The 17,297-nt window shown below is 41.9% G+C and overlaps 1 protein-coding gene across 2 annotated transcripts in view; it reads right to left on the bottom strand.

Moving 5' to 3' along the window:
- The window catches only part of LRPPRC (leucine rich pentatricopeptide repeat containing), a 92,557-nt gene extending 85,917 nt beyond the window's left edge, over positions 1-6,640 (bottom strand). For both annotated transcript variants that reach the window (XM_055816207.1, XM_055816209.1), the window contains exon 1: positions 5,827-6,640. In XM_055816207.1, the coding sequence (XP_055672182.1) occupies positions 5,827-5,945 (119 nt within the window). In that variant the 5' untranslated portion in view covers positions 5,946-6,640. The remainder of the gene's footprint in view (positions 1-5,826) is intronic.
- Between the last annotated feature and the right edge of the window lie 10,657 nt (positions 6,641-17,297).

Genomic DNA, 17,297 nt, shown 5'->3' with positions numbered 1-17,297 from the left:
ACATTTGGAAAGTACTTGAAGATAAACTGAAAAAAAAAAAAAAAGTTATGCAGAGGTGAAGTGCACATGGGGAAATTCATACTGACTCAAGTAGTAAAATTGTTTGCAATGGTTCAGTGAGAAGCCCAGTACCATACTGATGTACTTACATGTTTTCCATATTTCTAGAGCACACTGAAGGCAGTGCCTTCAGTTTCCTAAAGGAACATATCCTACACATCAGACCAAGTAAAAAATGTCCCATCTTTCCCAAAATTCAAGAAGTAAATGGTTCCAATGCTCTCATTGGCAGCAGCAGCAGCTTTACTTTCTGTAAAACTTGACCCATTCCAGACATTCAAAAAAAAGAATCACAAAGCCACCATACAGATATTTGCCTGCCTTTATCAGAGGCACAATAAGGTAGCTGCTACGCTTTTTCTAAGAAAGTACTGAATGTTTTGTTCTTACTAAATAGGTGAAATGCGTATGAAATAGTTTTCAAAATACAAGCCATATTCAAAGTAGAATAATGGTAAACATAAGAGTTAAAATTCATTACTGTAAATACAAGCACTACAGACTTAGCATTAAATTTACTAAATATAAGACTAAATAAACCACCTGAGATCCCAGCATAATTCACAGGACTGCTAAACAGTATTTCCCCTGACTATAGTCACCTATACCAGGGTCACCTACAAAAAAAAAAGAGCCACAATGTTCAGGCCACTGTACCCTTGTTTCAGTGAGATCCAGAAGGATTCTACCTCAGACAAAATTTTGATATTTTATGCAGACTGAGAAATCTCCAGTTTTTTGGAGAACTGTGCCTAAGTGATTCACAAGAAGCAAAGCAGAAACACTTTGCTTTGTGCTATTTCTTAGGAAGTCTCTGGATGTTTTATGTCCATCACTACAACACATACAACAACTACAGCAGTGCAGCTTGTGAAACTTCACTACAACAGAGCATTGCTTCATCACTACCAAATACAAATCTATTGAACACTTCCTCTGCATTTAAAGCCCATGCATTCTACCACTTGTACCATTTTGCTTAAGTAATTAAGCATTCAATTCTAGATTTTTGTCTACTGGTGATGGATTGCCAAGTATGATAGTAAATAACCAAAAGCAACTTGTTTGCAGCTAATTAAAAACAAAAAACAAAAACCACACCATATCACACGTTAAGCCATGAATATTTGGGATTTTAACTTCTGGCTTACCCCAAGGCTCAAACCAAATCCCCCATAGATCTGACACAAGATTCTTTAAAAGGGTATTCTCACCAACATGTTTCACTGTTGTACAAACACACTACAATGTACCAAAAGGCAAAAGTCTTTATAAGGTCAACTTGAGAAGCATCGCACACGGTACCCTCTTACTAACTTCATAAACAATCACTCCTCTGAACGGAACACAGATCTTGCAAAAAGCAGGTTTCACTACAGTACAATCTGCTGTCTGGGGAAATGCTCTTTGCTCTGCATTCCTAAAAAGCTACATTTAATCTTACAGCCAAGAATCTCAAGGTGAAGAAGTGACAGTAAAGCCAAAGATGCCTCACAAGACTTGCACATGGATTCCACTTGATCTTCCTCCTCAGCTATACTTTCAAGATCTATGCCTTAGGAGCCCAATTGTTCTCCTTTTCTCTGAAGATACATAGGGTGTTGACTTCAGGATGAGTATCATAGCACTCACACATCCAAAAGTACAGTTCAACAATACAGCTGCAGTGATCTAACATCACACCATCATCACAGGGTTTGGTTCCCTCTTCTCCTTTTGCCTGTGGTTCCACTCTTCTGGAGTTCATCAGATCCTTAATTGATCCAATAAAACCTGTTGATCCGTCAGAAATGTTCTCCTTGCAGTCTAGCAAATGAAATGAACACAGTAATAGGTCCAAGGAGCACCATGACAGAGTAGGACAAGCTGTCCAGCAATGGGTGGGCGATCAGTGTGGGAAGAATGAAGCCAATACCCTTTCTCCCAACACTAACTTGCCACAGCAGCAAGCTGTAACATCAAAGCATAACATAATCACCGCAAGTATGCAGAATAAAGTTCCCAAAAGATATTCTGATGTTAATTCAAAATCTACTCTGAACACTCATTGACTGAGAGCTTGTAGCTAGTAGCTTGAGTCAGCTACTAGCAGCAAATTCAAGCATTTCTCTCCTTAGCAAAGCTTCTATGAACAAAGTTCCTACAGCTAGTTTGCTGTTGTAGATCTGAAGTTTGTTGTACATCCCATTTTAACTGCATGCCAGAGTCACAACATACAGCTCAGTATATTTCACATCTCATCCTAGAGGCAGTCAAATGAAATCATAAATTTGCCACAGATCTGATCTCATTTGCTATGAAATGCTTCTCAACCAATGCAACTGGATATTCCATCTACTGTCTTAACCCACTTTCTGAAGTTTAGATTAAAAATCAGACCGGTATGATGCTTTGATAAAATCTCTGCTGTAATGTGAATGACTGCTGTCTCACATTTCTAAATAAGTTAACGTATTTGCAACTTTTCTGTAACCATTACTGTAACGAAAGTCACAGACCAGCCTCTGAACTGACTTTATTATGTTCAATGCTAAAGCAACTATACCAAGAACATGTAAACTTAAAGTCATTTACCCCCTTCTCTTGCAAAATGCTAATTATTCCTTGTTATTCATTTACTCTTAAAACTGTGGGGGTTCTTCTCCACTATTCCAATCAGAACTTTATCAATATTCTCTGGAATTTACCGCAGCAGACTGCATTTCACTCTCAAAATACCATCTCAAGACCTGAGCAGTGACTATACCAAGTCTAAAAGTTGTCCATATGTCATTCTAGTTCTTTACAGAGAAAATTTCTTCCAGAAATTAAGGCTTAAGTAGAAAAACACAACAATAGTTATTTAGGGAAAAAAAAATAAAATGAAATTATATGCTTAGATGCGCAATTTCAGTTCATAAATGTTGACTTTATTTTAACAAACACTTTGGCCCCAGAGCATCGCTTGTGCACTAGGATGCCTAAATTCATACCTAGTACAGTGACAGTAAGACAAAGATTGTAGGTAAAAAATTATCTTGGGAATGAAATTACTGGACAGAACGTACAAATTCACATGTGCTGCTCAGTCTTACTCCAATATAATTCAGTTTAGACCAAAACCTAAAAACTATGAGCTAAATATTGCTGCTGTTTCCTGTGAATGTATTCTCTACCACGAACCTACTCGCATAGTTAACTAGATCTAGCCTGAGAACTGAAGAGTTTTAGGAACAATCACTGAACTATCCCACATATGACCCCATTTATACTTGAAAATACAGAAGAATATTGGTGCAAGAAAAAAGTATCAGGGGGGTGCGGGGGTAATAACTACAAACCACTAACCAAAAACCCAAAACTCAGCTATCAGAGCCAAGTTACCATCGCATAAAGCACTTTTCAAGTTTTTTTCCAGAAACAGGGTTCTAGGAGAAAAAAATACACTGTTAGTCCTTCATCAAGTCATATGTCAATTTCGGTGACTATTACTTCTCTGAACAAACTAATTTAGGAAACTAAGTTTCCAGCTGAGGAAAACAAAAATCAGCTGAATTACCACAAAGTAGAAAAGTTTATTACTGATTTGCCGCTAACCAAACATGTGGTTCTGCTGCCAACCATACAGCAGACATCTTCCCAGTTCCCTGGTCCCTCCTGCACAGGTCTACTTCATCCTTCCCACCAACTTTAGCACTCAACAACCTGTTACGTTTCCATCACTAAAACCAGCAGAAAACTGTTGGCTGATTTTTTTTTTTTTGTAAGATTTCTGTCAGACTACCAAATAAAATCGGCTCACGATCGGTTTGATAAGCACTAAAGTTAGTGCATGTAGCAACAGATTTATTTTGGTGGTGAGACTTGCCTGTAGGAGTTCTCTATTGCTGACTCTTGCCTGTTCCCGTCCCTTTTCCTGAACCAGCTCTGGAATTTGTGAATTGTGAAACCGGAAGAAGTTTTTGCCATTCTAGATTCTGTTCCCCAGAAGACTTTGTGAACAGAATCTAGAATGGCAGAAAACTGTTTTGGTTTTCTGCCAGGAATTGTTACATTGACTTAGAAGGACCACCAACACTATATTAAGGCACAAGCAAAACGGGACAGAAGAACTTTCTCCCCTTCATAGCACTAAGTTATTATGTCAGCTCATAAAACTCCGTGTATGTGTTTAATACTTTTATGTTCTTAATAGTTATGCAAAAATTTGTCTACAGCATCATTTGGACATCTAAGAAGAGATTAATTTCAAGCTCAGTCACTAATACTAACTAAAGCTACATGCTGATACTTTTTTTCAGATAACAACTCTGTGTTGCCATATTGAGAGCTAATGGCAACATTAGCTGCTATCTGAATAGTTTGTGACACTTCCACACGCCAGAAGCATCATATCCCCTTCCCACCTGCCTGCACTGAAATCTCAATAGGCTTTGCAAACACTGGAAAAAATACAGCAAACACTTACATCCTTGAAGGAAATGGATCTATACTTCTTTTTAGCTAGACATCTATATTTGCAAGTTATTTTTAATTATTACTTACTTTTATACAAAGTTTTATTGAACAACTGTAATTATAATCACAGCAAATCACTTGACATAAATGAAAAGTCAAGCATCTCAACTCATTGCCAACTCTCTTTTTTCAGACTTAAACCTGGACATGGTGGAAGCCAAGAATCTAACCCCATCACGGCTCAGAAGTCATAAACAGACCTTTCTCATTCAACAAGTCTGAGAACTTGCTGACAATTAAGTAACCCCTAACGTTAAAAAAGCTTGTGCAAGTCTTCATGTAGTTTTAACAGCATACTCGGTAGATGAAATACAAAACATAAATACCAACTCTTTGACACAGTCATCATCTGCACATGGTGCTTCCTTCTTAGAACGAGTAATTAAGGAAAAAGTTACAGAAGCAACCAGCTTGCCTCTACAACAACGGTAACAGCACCCTCATGATCTGTTAAAAACAAACAGTGCATTCAGAAAAACCTGAAATATTGTATGTTTCCTACAAACAGGGGCTCTGACATTTGCTCATGTATCCAAGGCCAAGCCTTATACACTTTGACATCCAAGACATATGTGATCAGGGCAAAAAACATCCCAAATGTGGAGCCACAGTGCACCACCACCAGAGAGAAAGCTTAGCTCTCCCAAAACAAAAATTTTGTTAATTAAAAAAGCAGACTCGTGTTAAGGCAGAGTTGTGTCTCCAAACGTGCTGCAGGGCCCCAACCATGCGTTAGTGGGGCAAGGGGGCAGTTTTCCACCCCACCTGCGCGATGGCAGAGGGGCCCACAGCGCAGGAATCAAGCCACCCCGGCCGGCTACTGCCACAGCGGAGCCCGGCTGCTGCCCAGACTGCGGCCGTACGGCTCCCCACGGCCGGGCACCGCTCCCCGACCGCGGGGGGACAGCGCTCTCCCCACGGCCGGGCACCGCTCAACCCCCGCTCCCTGACCCCCGAGGGTCAGCGCCCTTCCCAGAGCGGGGCGCACTCCGCCCGGCGACACACCGGTGGGAAGCGGCCCGCCCCCATCGGAGGGAAGCGGGGCTCCCCCGCGGCCTTCAACCCCTAGCCGGCCCCGCCGCGCACACGCAGCCGGAGACCGCCGGGCCGGGCCGGGCCAAGCCGCAGGGCTGCCGCCGGCAGCCACAGGGGCAGCGCAGCAAGGGAGCGGCGGCGGGCTCGCCAGTGCCCTTGGACACGGGGACCGCCGCCCCAGCGGCCGCCGGCCCACCGGCGAGCGGCTGGCAGCCCCGTGGCGCCGGGTCTCACCTGGCGGGGGCCGGAGGGCGGGCGGCGGCGGCGGCGGCGGCGGGCGGGCGGAGCAGGAGGGGCAGGAGGCGCGGGCAGAACGCCCGCAGGCGCCCGGCGGAGCTCAGCAGCGCAGCCATGGCCGCCGCGCGCGCCGGCCGCAGAGGAGCACGTGAGGCGGGATCCGCGCTACCGCGCACGCGCACCAGGGGGCGAGGGGGCGGCCGGCGCCGGCGCTCCGCCTCCGCCGCACCACGTGATGGGAGGAACCATTCCCCGCAGGAGGGACCGACGGCCCAGCCCTCGGAATGGACCCGTTCGGGCAACGGCGTGCTTCTAATTCCCTCCCCCGCGCCGCTGATGGGATGCTCCACGCAAGGTCGGCGGCGCAGCGCCGGCGCCGGGTTGGGTCGATCGGCAGCCAACCCGGAGTTGCTCCACCGGAAGGCGGCCGGGAGGGGGCCGCTCGCTGAGGGGAGAACAGGGTGAGCTCTGCGCGCCTCGCTCCTGCGCGCGGGGCGGGGGGGCGGCACCGACTTTCCCAGCGCGGCACGGCCCGGCAGCTGCGTACCGCTCTGCGCGCCCTTCTCCGCGGTTCCGCGGCTGGTGTCGGGCCCGCCCGCCCTTGCCCTAGGGAGGAAGTCACGTGGGCGACGGGGCGCGAGCGGCGCTATCCGCCCGGGGCTGAGCGCGGGCTCCCGGCGCCGCCCGCTCGCTCTGAGGGGAAGGCGGGAGCTGCCGCGCTCGGTAGGTCCGTCACACGGGGAGCCACTAAAAGCGTGGCAGGCGGCGGGCAAATGCCAAGAAAAATGCCTCAGCCTCGCCGATAATAAGAAAAACTAAGTCCTCGCGTTGCCCCGGAAGGGCGGCGCTGGCGGCGCTTGGGAATCCCGCTGGCCCGTTTCCTTCTGGGATCAAAATGGAAGTGAGGGGCAGATGGAAGAACCTTAATAAAAAAAGAAAAATTAAACTGTGTTTCTCTGCCTGAGCTTGGTTATGTTTACTAAGATGCTGCCTGCTTTGATGTTTCATTTTAGTGTGCAAGTTACGTGGGTTCCTATGATATAAACCACCAGCTTGCTTAGGTACTTGCAAGCCAAGTGAGTGTTTTCATAAAAAAGCATTTAATTATTCTTGACACAAATGGAAAACAATTACTCCAGGTGACAGATTGATTTTTATTCAAATCAACCACAAATCAGCCATCTGCAATCACAGTTTACTTGGAAAGACTTGCAAAGCCTCCTCATCAAGTGATGCAAAGAGCCCAATTTTTAAAAGTTATGAACACTCATTTTTGTTATTATAAGAAAAGCCCCAGATGTACGACATTTCTTAAGCCTGAAGGCAGGAGTCACAGCTAATAAGACAATATTTACAATATTACTGCTTATCACGGCTTCTGCTGTATCACAGTGTTAGGATATTTACTGGAATACAGAGCTCAGTCTTAATGAGGAGACCAAGATGAATTTTTTAAACCCAAATACAAACAGCACACATGCTAATAGGCCAGCCTAGCCTATGGACTAGAGGCCCTGGGAACTCGCTCTTAACAACCCAATACAAAAGTGTCTACAACACTTACAAATCAGGACCAAAAATGATAGAAGCAAATGACTGGAAGAGTAAGAGAAAATGATGAGATTACATTCATCAGCATAGTAAGAAGTTTCTTGTTGCTGAGACTTCCCTGCTACCGAATCAGGAAATAAGAAGTCTTTAGAAGGAGAATGGTGGCACACATGATGACCAGGAATGCCTCCAAAGGACAAAGGAAATGAAAAGGTGTTTATTTTACAATCTAGTGAGTGGATAACAGGATCTGAAATGATCTCAGAGAGGAGCTGTCTTTTCACTGCTGAGTGAGAGGTCATGGGTATGATTCAGCTTTAGAGGTAAGGACAGCTATTTGCTTGATGTGGAAAGGAAAGAAGGTCCTGAGGAATTAATTCAAAATGTGATATAGCTGAAGCAATAGACTTAGAGATAAGTTATTCATGGAGAAAAACTATTGGTGTTTGTATATGAGAATCTAGAGAAAGCACTGTCTGGTGGTAGTGTCACCCATAGTAGCTGGGAAACGGGAGTTATAAGGTGGAGAGCAAGCATTTTATTTTAGCCATGCCATGCTTGAGTCATACACAAGGTGTGAACGAAGCACTAGGATTTCAGTATGGACCAAAAGCTTGAGACAGATCTGTGGGTCCTCAGCACAGTAACTGTGCTCTATTTGTAGAAAATACAAACCCAGAAGTAAAAGATACAGATCCAGAGATATGAAAAACAAAAGGCCAAAGGCACAAACATACCCAAAGAGGGGGCTGAAGATACTCATCCAAGTAGGATGGTTGCAAAAGATGTGCTAGGGAAAGGAAAGAGTTTTAGAAGGAAAGGCTGTGGTCAGCTACATAAGGGACAAAAGAAGAGTCAGATGTAAATGAGTCCAGGCTAAGAGATGTGGGAGGGAAAGACACACGTGGCAGACAAGGGACAGGAAAAAGGAGCAGCCTATGGAAACCTGGTTAGCTGGTCTCGTCACCAAAGGAAAGAATCAATAAAAAGCTCCAGGCAAGCAAAATAAATCCTCTGCTGACTTCTTGGGTTTTTCTCTCTAAATAGACCACATTCTCCAGGGTTCTTGGCCTAATTCATTCTGCCCAGGGAATTTATTCCCATCACTAATAATTCTCAGGAGATTACCCCTGGGGATAATAATTAAGTAGTGATAGGTTATGTTCCTGGGCTCTGAAGCTGTGTCTCTAGTATTGTTCTTTACAACAGTTTCAGTGCATGCTAGACACTTGCCTGGCATAGTCTGAGGAATTAGCATCCATCAGCTTGGGGCTGTTGCCAGTAGGCAGTTTAGTGATAACCACACTATGCTGGAGAGCAGGAGGATTTAAAATCGAGGACCCTGGCGAAATTCTTCCAGTTGGCTTGAAGGCCATAGAATGGTTCTGGTTATTTAAGGGAATAGATGGACACTGCCTGCATGCATGCTACCTCTGCTGGAACTTGTACATTCTGATAAGTCTTCTGCTAATTTCTTTGAGAGTTTATCATAAACACTTCTTAATGATTTTTAAAACTTAATTGAATTGTGGCATGAAAATTTGCAAAGCAACACTTAACTTGTGGTAATTAGAGCTTTCTTTGCTCACTCTCCTGTCTTTCAAATAAACCCCCATATGTACAAAACTGCTTAAAAAACTAGCTTATGCCACAGTTGGCTTTGGAAAATCTGGAAATCCAAAGCTGAAATTACACTATAAACGCATCCCCAAATCTGAGCAGTAAAACTTCTGGAGTGACTGATCCAAGTAGTGTCAAAATGCCTTCATGACAGTGGAGGAGACAAGAAGACATGCAGAAGAGAATCGGTATTGGCCTAGGACTGTTGCCTTTAGGCGGTTTAGATGTGGCTGCTGTGTGTCAGGGGATAAGGTGGTAACAGGGATCACGGCTAATTGCCTTTCTCTCTTATAAGAGGTTTATGAGATATTAACCATTGAAAAAAGTCAAACGTGGCCTGTGCTTGCAAGCTGTGCGGTGGGGTTTGGGGGATCCATGGGGCCGTCAGGTGTCTCGGAGGTGCCCTCTAATGGCTTGAGCTCTGACAGAGCCATCAAATCCCCCGTTGGAAAGGCGAGCTTCGTTTCTAGAGTTGTCAAGGCAGGAGGATTTAAGGTGGGCACATAACATCTTGTGGTGTGCAGGGGGGATTGCCGGTTCTCCCTCATTCCCTAAATTAACATGGCCTCATCTAGAGGCAGCTCTGTGAGGATGACAGCAGCGCAGTCTCCTCCCACCAAGGTCATAATTCCATGTGGTGCATGGTCCGTGTTACACAATGGGGAAAGGGAACATAGTTCCCACCATTCATTTAGTGGCTGCATTCATCTTGGGAAATGAACTGTCAGGAAGGTTTGCCACAGAGAGAATAATCTGGGGCATTTACCTGAGACTGTGGGGGAAGGTAGGTCAGGGACTGGAGAAGATGGTGAGGTACATACATATTTGTATTGTATCAATATTTGTTTTATTTCTGATGGCTGAGTGAAGATAACCTTATATTTCAGACAATGTGGTACTTAGGAGATTCTGGTATGAAGAATAAGAATTCTTGATATATCTTGAGTGAACACGACAAAGAAACCAAGAAGTGACCTTTCCCTGTGGCTTATTCTCTAAACCTGGCTGAAAGTGTTGGCTTCAGCCTCTTGCATAATCTCAGGCATGCAATTCAGACTGAAGCAACAGCCCCTTTGAAAGAGCTGATGCTCAAGACAGTAAAAGACAAGGATAATAATGAATGTGGTTCCCTGTGGTTCTGTGTATGTTTATATAGATATAAATCTGGACAGATCTATATATAGAGATACTCTTCTGTGATAGTGAAGGAAAAGGAAATCTAAGTCTAAATTCACACTTGCTGAGGTTTTTTTTTAACACCTTTAATATCTCTTTTCCATTTTGTTCTGAGAGGAGAAAGTGGGATCAGCTGAAGTATTGCATAATTGTTATTGTAAACCCTCACATTTTTCTGTTGAATCTTTTAGTTAATGCTCGGATCTTGTGAAAATACGTATTTCAACTTCATTTGCAAAAACAAACTTAAAGCATAACCTGAGAACATCTGGTGAATTGAGAAAAAAAGTATGTTAAAAGAGTGTTTTTTTGAAATAAATGTGTGATTTTTAGAGCTTGAGTTGCTTAATGCTAGCAATAATGTGATTTCCTTGTTTGGAACATTTTCCAGGATCCCAAATTAGCTCCAGATTTTATTCCTTTAGTGTTTTTCAGGTCTTGTCATTTGGCCTGTATTACCTAACATACAGAAAAGCAGGTGCTCCAGAAAATATCTCTTGCAAATAAGATTGAAGTCAACAAGTTTTCTGAATTAGTTGTTTTATTTTAAGAGGATGAACATGAAGTAAGAAGTTCAAGAGCTATTGAATTAAGGCAGAGATGGTACAAACATCTACCTTGTTCAGAAGGGAAGGGGGGAAAGGTGACAACAGAATAGTTTGACAGAAAGGAGGGAGAAATCTGTGAAGTGAGAGTAACTGAGTAACTGGTAAGGCTGCTGTGGATGGAAAGGTATGCTGGTTTTGGCTGGGCTAGAGTTAATTTTCTTCATAGTAGCTACTATGGGGCTCTGTTTTGGATTTGTGCTGGAAACTCTTGGTAACACAGGTCTGTTTTCATTATGGCTGAGCAGCACTTACACAGAGCCAAGGCCTTTTCTGCTCATCACACCGCCCTGCTAGTGAGTAGACTGGAGGTGCACAAGAAGTTGGGAGGGGACACAGCCAGGACAGCTGACCCCAACTGGCCAAAGGGATATTCCATGCCGTATGTTCAGCAATGGAACTAGGGGGAAGGTTGGCCAGGAGGCCACTGCCTGGTGACTGGCTGGGAATCCATCAGCTGGTAGCAAGGAATTGTTTTCCTTTGTATCACTTAGCTTTCTTGGGGTTTATTTCTCTCTCTTTGTTATTTTCCTTTTAATGAAATTTTTACATTTTTTTATCTTATTGTTATTATATTTTATTTCAATTATTAAACTGTTCTTATCTCAACCCATAAGTTTTCTCACTTTCACCCTTCCAGTGCTCTTCCCCCCCATCCTGCTTGGGGGGACAATGGACAGATGGGATGGGACACAAGCGAGTGAGCAGCTGTGTGGTGCTTAGTTGCTGGCTGGGATTAAACAATGATAAAAAAGGATTGTTGTTCACCTCCCAGAAACAAGATGAAATTAAGTGCAGCTCACCTTCAGGAAGATACTGGGAAGATCCATGGGTTTTTTTCATGGAATTTTAAGATTAAATTTTGTTGCTCAGATGCCTTTGGGGGCTGTTTGTCTCTCAAGTGTCAACTGTTTCCCCTCTTACCGCTAACAAAAAAGCTCCCCATATTCACGTTGAAAGCTTAAGCCATTCTCAGAATCGGTGGAAGTCTGACTGCATAGCTTTGATGGTAACGTACATTGTTTTGCTGTGTTCTGGGTCTGTCAGAGTGATAAAATCCAGCTGAGGTACTGGAATGGGAACTAGCAGTAGCAAGTAAAAAATCAAAGAGCCAAGTCTTAGGATTTGTAGGCTAATATCTAAGTGGCTTGTTGAAATGACAAATAAGGCAAACCCCAGGAGACAGACTGATAACAGGCAATTTGAATTGTCTGCACAGGGAGATGGTGGAGTCTCCTCTGGAGACATTCAAAACCCACCTGGACACAACTCTGTGCAGCCTGCTCTAGGAGAACCTGCTTTAGCAGGAGGTTGGACTAGATGATCTCCAGAGGTCACTTCCAACCGCAACCATTCTGTGATTCTGTGAGTCTGTGAATGGAAAATTGCTGCTTGAGAGTTCTGTTGATTTCTATATAAAACATGCTCAGTTTTCATGTAAAACAAGTCCTTTCCAATGGCCAATGGTGACTTGATCCCTAACAAAATGTGAAATTTATTCCTTACTGTATTTATCTGTTAGTTAAAATGTTTCTGCAGGCAAAAGTGTGACTTTGCTGTTGTTTGATCCTGCTCAAAATCTTTGATGAGCTCTTTTAGAGCTGTATTACACTGCAAAAGTATTACTTCCATTGAAGATGCAAAAGAATTTAGCTCCCTGTTCTCCTGAGCTATGTTAGTTTTGCAAGGTTAGTAGAAATTTTAATAAGTAGTAAAGCCTTCATTTTTGTAACCAAGTCAGCAGATCTTATCCTGGCTATCTATGGGGAGTAGATCTGATGAGTAAGAAGGTGCGCTTTTTATATAGCTACTTTTCAGAGGATCACAATTTGAAAATGGTTGTGACATAACTGGGTCACATCTGAAATTTTTCTATAAGCTGTATAAAATGAGAAGTTGAGGTAGCTGCTTTTGTCAGAAGGTATATATTTAGAGCTGTAGTGAATCATATAGCTGAGAGATTTGCATATTGTACTGTTACTGAAAACTGCAAAATAGTCATAAAACAGTAACTGATTAGTAGTCCTTCAGTATCTTAAATCCGTTGCTTTTAAATAATAACAAAGGAAGAATGAAGATATCTATGCATAAGCATCCCATATTGTTTTTCTTCTGTCATTGTCTCTGTTTTACATGTTTAATTATGGGAATGCTGTACAGCAAAGAATATCACGTCCCAGGGTTTGGCTACTACGAGTATTGTAGAGGGGAAAACAGTAAGACAAGTTTCAGGACTGGTAGAACTGTGTTTCAGCTGCCTCTAGCTCCAGTATGTAATAAACCATTTTCAGGTTTTGATGCATGCTTTAACTTTTGGCTGGAAACAAGAGCGGAATGCTTCAGAGATCATGCAGATTGCTAGTTGGACTAGGAAATTATAACAAAACATGATTCATAAACTCACAGGGTTTACCTTAGATAAGAATCCTTATTCTGTTTTTGTATCAGTGGGCAGACTGGCTGAGTCTTTCGGCCAAATCTCCTCCTATCCCAAGCAATGAAAAAATTTTATAATTCTGGATATAAGACAGATTCAAGTGACAGCATTGAAGCATAAAGCAGGGGTCCTCAAACTTTTTAAACAGGGGGCTGGCATGCGGATGAAGTGGCAGGCAGTCATCTGCGGCCGCTTGGTTTCTCCCCCCAACCCCCGGCAGGGTGTGTGTGTGGGGGTTCTGTAAATACCGGGGGCCAGATTGAGGACCCTGGGGGTCCGTATCCAGCCCGCGGGCTGTAGTTTGAGGACCCCTGATCTAAAGCCTAGGCTTCTGCTTTAGTTCAAAGTATTAGAGGTTTTCTTACAGATGTTCTGATTTATCTTAATAGTTACTGAATATATTATAGGAATTGGGAAGTTAGTTGTATGTGAACTAGAAGGGTTAATCCAAAGGCCATTTGCAGTCCGCAAAGCATAAACCACTAAAGTTAAAACAAATGTTAAATCCCTTCATATACACATACACCATATCTGTACCTCACACGTGTCTGCCTCACTGGTATACATGCCAGGGACAGATACAGCATGCTGCTATACGTTTGTACAGCTCATTTGTCTGAATAACAATTTAGTTTCATTCGGGCCATTCAAATATGATATGGGTGTCTAAAATGGTAGTTGGATTGTTATCTCTGTGAACAATAATCAAATTAGCTTTTATTTGTTAAGAACTCCCATTTTTCTGTTTATTTCTCTTTCCTCAGAGTAGGTCCACAGACCTGACTGACCGAGAAGACAGAAATATCCAGAGAGGTGTAAACAAGCATTTTGAAGGGCAGAGACCAAGAATCTCTTAAAACAGATCGGTCACTGATGGAAAAAGTTTTTAATATTTTTGGCAGCTGATCTGCTTTGAGAGATTTTTCTTCTTTTGCCAATTTTTCCATCATCCCTGCTGGACATTTCTGCCCCACTGGTTAAGTCAAATGCTAAATAAAATGTTGCTATGGCTGTGCTCTAACTGAGGAGTAATATTTCCAATTGTGAAGGCAGGGAAGAAACAATTTTTTAACCTTTTTTTTAAAGTAAAAGTACTTTACTTGCACTTGCAAGTACAAGACAAAACTTACAACTCAAGAGTCAATTAGTCATGTAGAAAATGTGTATTGTTACTCTGGCTTTGTCTTCTGAAAGCATTTCCTCCTGAACTCCACAGCTGCCAAGTTTAAAAAACAAATAGATATGTTTACCGTAAGTAGGGTTCAGTACTGCTGAGTTTAAAAAACAAATAGATATGTTTACCGTAAGTAGGGTTCAGTAATGGCGTTTTCCATGTTACTTTAGGCCCTTGAATGAGTTTTATATGTTTTTTTAGGGGTTTTTTCCTCAAGAAGTGCAGAGTTATAGTAAGACAACTTTCTGGCTAGACCTGTGTGCACACACAGTGAGTTAGGGACAAAATGTCAGCCCAACTGAAATAAAATTTTCCTTTAATGGAAGTCAAATCCAAGGGTGAGTTCCAAATTTGCTTAACAAACAGCTTGAATTCTCTTTGTTTCCGAGTACTTTATATTTTCCTAACTACTTATCATTTATACTACTCAAAATAAACATTTAACATTAAATACTGCAGATGCTACCAGATTTTTTTTTCCATAAACTTCAGTTAAGATGACTGGAATGGGTATCATTTAACTGGAGAGAGTAACCTGTTTCAACAACATGGGTTGTGTTGCTGATATTTTCCCATTGCTGCAGTGTGTGAAGTCTGGGAAGTTCAAATATTTCTCATAGGGCAGATACTGTCTGGATAAATCAAGATAAAATAGCAGTTGAATATATTGGGCTATCCAAGGTGCATCAAGTGATCCCTGCAAAGGAAGAAAAAATTATTAACATTTTAAACATACCTTATGTGAAAAAAATCACTCTTACTTTTCCCTAATTTGTCGAATAAATTACTTTAAATACAGGCCTTTGTGTCATAAAAATACTTGTGGATTTCTGTAAACTCATGTTTTAAAAACATTAATCAAAAACATGCAAAAGAGATTGTATTTTTAGCAGCACAAAAAGAAATATTTCAAACATGGATTCACTCTGCAAAATCCTCTGCTTATTATTGGCAAATATATGTTTTGCTGAAGCCATGAAACACTTTTGATTATTTTACTAAATCAGTGACTCGGACAAGGATTTCATGCTCCACTAAGTCTGATTTAGTACACTGAATATTGGCCTTAAAATAAAATTTAAAGAAGAGCTTTGTCCTCATTCATTTTGTTTCTTGCTTGTTGCTGTTCTTTGGAAAGTACCAGTAAAAGTTGCTTATTTTCAGAGGGAAGAACATATTGCATCTTTCCCAGTGAGAATTTCTTCCCACATATTTGTAATATTTGACCTGAACAAATGTTAGAAAGGAAAAAAAATAAAATAACCAGTTTTTAAATGGTGTGGCTAGGTTTATAAATTTGCAGGACAAGCTGAGATTGAAGGATTTAAATCTCTTCTGCTTTATGCAAAGGAGCTTCTGGCTCCATCTGACTCTTGGAAAATTTCTCTTCCATCCAAGGCACCAGATGTCTCTCCAGCATGCACTGTACTAGAGTCTGCAGCTTCGGTGAGCTGCGCTATGTTACCTTGAATCCTGTTTGAAGGTTAGGCACTCTGTAATCTTCAGTTCTTCAGAAGTTCTCGGTGGCCCAGTACCTGATATAGTGCCTTATTGTTATGCAGGTACTCTGTAGTCAACATTTGCAAACAAGAAGCAAGAAAGAAATGTATGTTTACTGCTGTCTAATATTAACAACATAACTGTCAGGTTTAAACACAGACTTTGAAAAATATTCAACTATCTATCCTCAAAATGAAGACATTTCTCTGTTTTATCTAGCCAAAGGTTTCAGGTTGCCTATACAGTCTAATGGCTGGGATCTGGTTGTTTTATTAAAACTCTCATCCCAGAGACTGGTCTCATTAAGCACAAAAGTAGTGAAAAGGAATTTTTTCATGACATGAGAAAAGAGGAATTCTGTTAGTAAAAAGCCAGTTTCTCAGCAGAAAAGGCAGAATTTTCTACAGTGTGGAACATGTAAAGAAGTACTTAGTTGTGGCTGTATATTTCCAACAAACCTGGATACCTCCATACATATGAACAATAAAACTTTCTTGTGCCACAGTGAAACGGGTAAAAGGACTATTTTTTAGCATTAAATATTTTTATGTAAACAGGTTGAAACAAGTCATCCGGAGAGGGTCTTAACAAACCTGTCTGGACTAATGATGTCAATTTTAAATGACAATCTGAGAAGTTCCAGAGAATCAGGAGGATGATCTGCTACCATTTTAAGTGGTAAGACAGGTAATTCGGAAAATTAAATATAAAACAGCTATTTAGGCACAGAGCTGCAAGGAAGTAACAGGTCAGCTGATAATGGGCTTCAATAGAGAATTAAATGCTGAGAATATAGTTAATGTTAACCAGCGTGGCTTCATAGAAATTAGGTCTTGTCAAATGAAATTGATACTGTTCTGAAGGACTGTGAGTCTGGTTGATACAGGTGACAGCTGTGTTGGCACACCTTTGTAAGGCATTTGACTTAGTGACACCAATTCAAAAACATTTGCTCTTCAACAACAATAAATTCAGAATGGGTTACCTAGTAATACTCAAAATTTATTTCCTAGGAATAGCTAGCAAAATAAATTATAATATAGTGAGGTTATATAGAGATCATTCACAGCTTAGTACTTTAATTAAAACCTAAAGGAAAAGTCACCATCTGAATTAGTGTGAAAAATCTTGGAGCAGTAAGTGGTAGAAATGGTTCACTTGCACAAAATTATTTGGATCATGTTGTCAGCCAGTGCAGATGAACAATAACTGAGATATTTCAGCACATGTAAATTCAGGTGTGTTGAAATGAGTGGTCATTGCTCAAGAGGACTTTCTTGGGAAGGGAACCTCCCCAGAGATGCAGAGTTACCTCCGTGGGAGCTGCCTGTGAATATCCTCTGTGTGGGTCAGGGCAGCGCTAGGTGATGGGGAGGATGTTGCTGGCACTGAGAACACCATCGTG

Source organism: Falco peregrinus, chromosome 11 (genome assembly GCF_023634155.1).
Source record: "Falco peregrinus isolate bFalPer1 chromosome 11, bFalPer1.pri, whole genome shotgun sequence".
Classification (NCBI taxonomy): Eukaryota; Metazoa; Chordata; class Aves; order Falconiformes; family Falconidae; genus Falco; species Falco peregrinus.
This window is presented reverse-complemented; position numbering and strand designations above follow the sequence as displayed.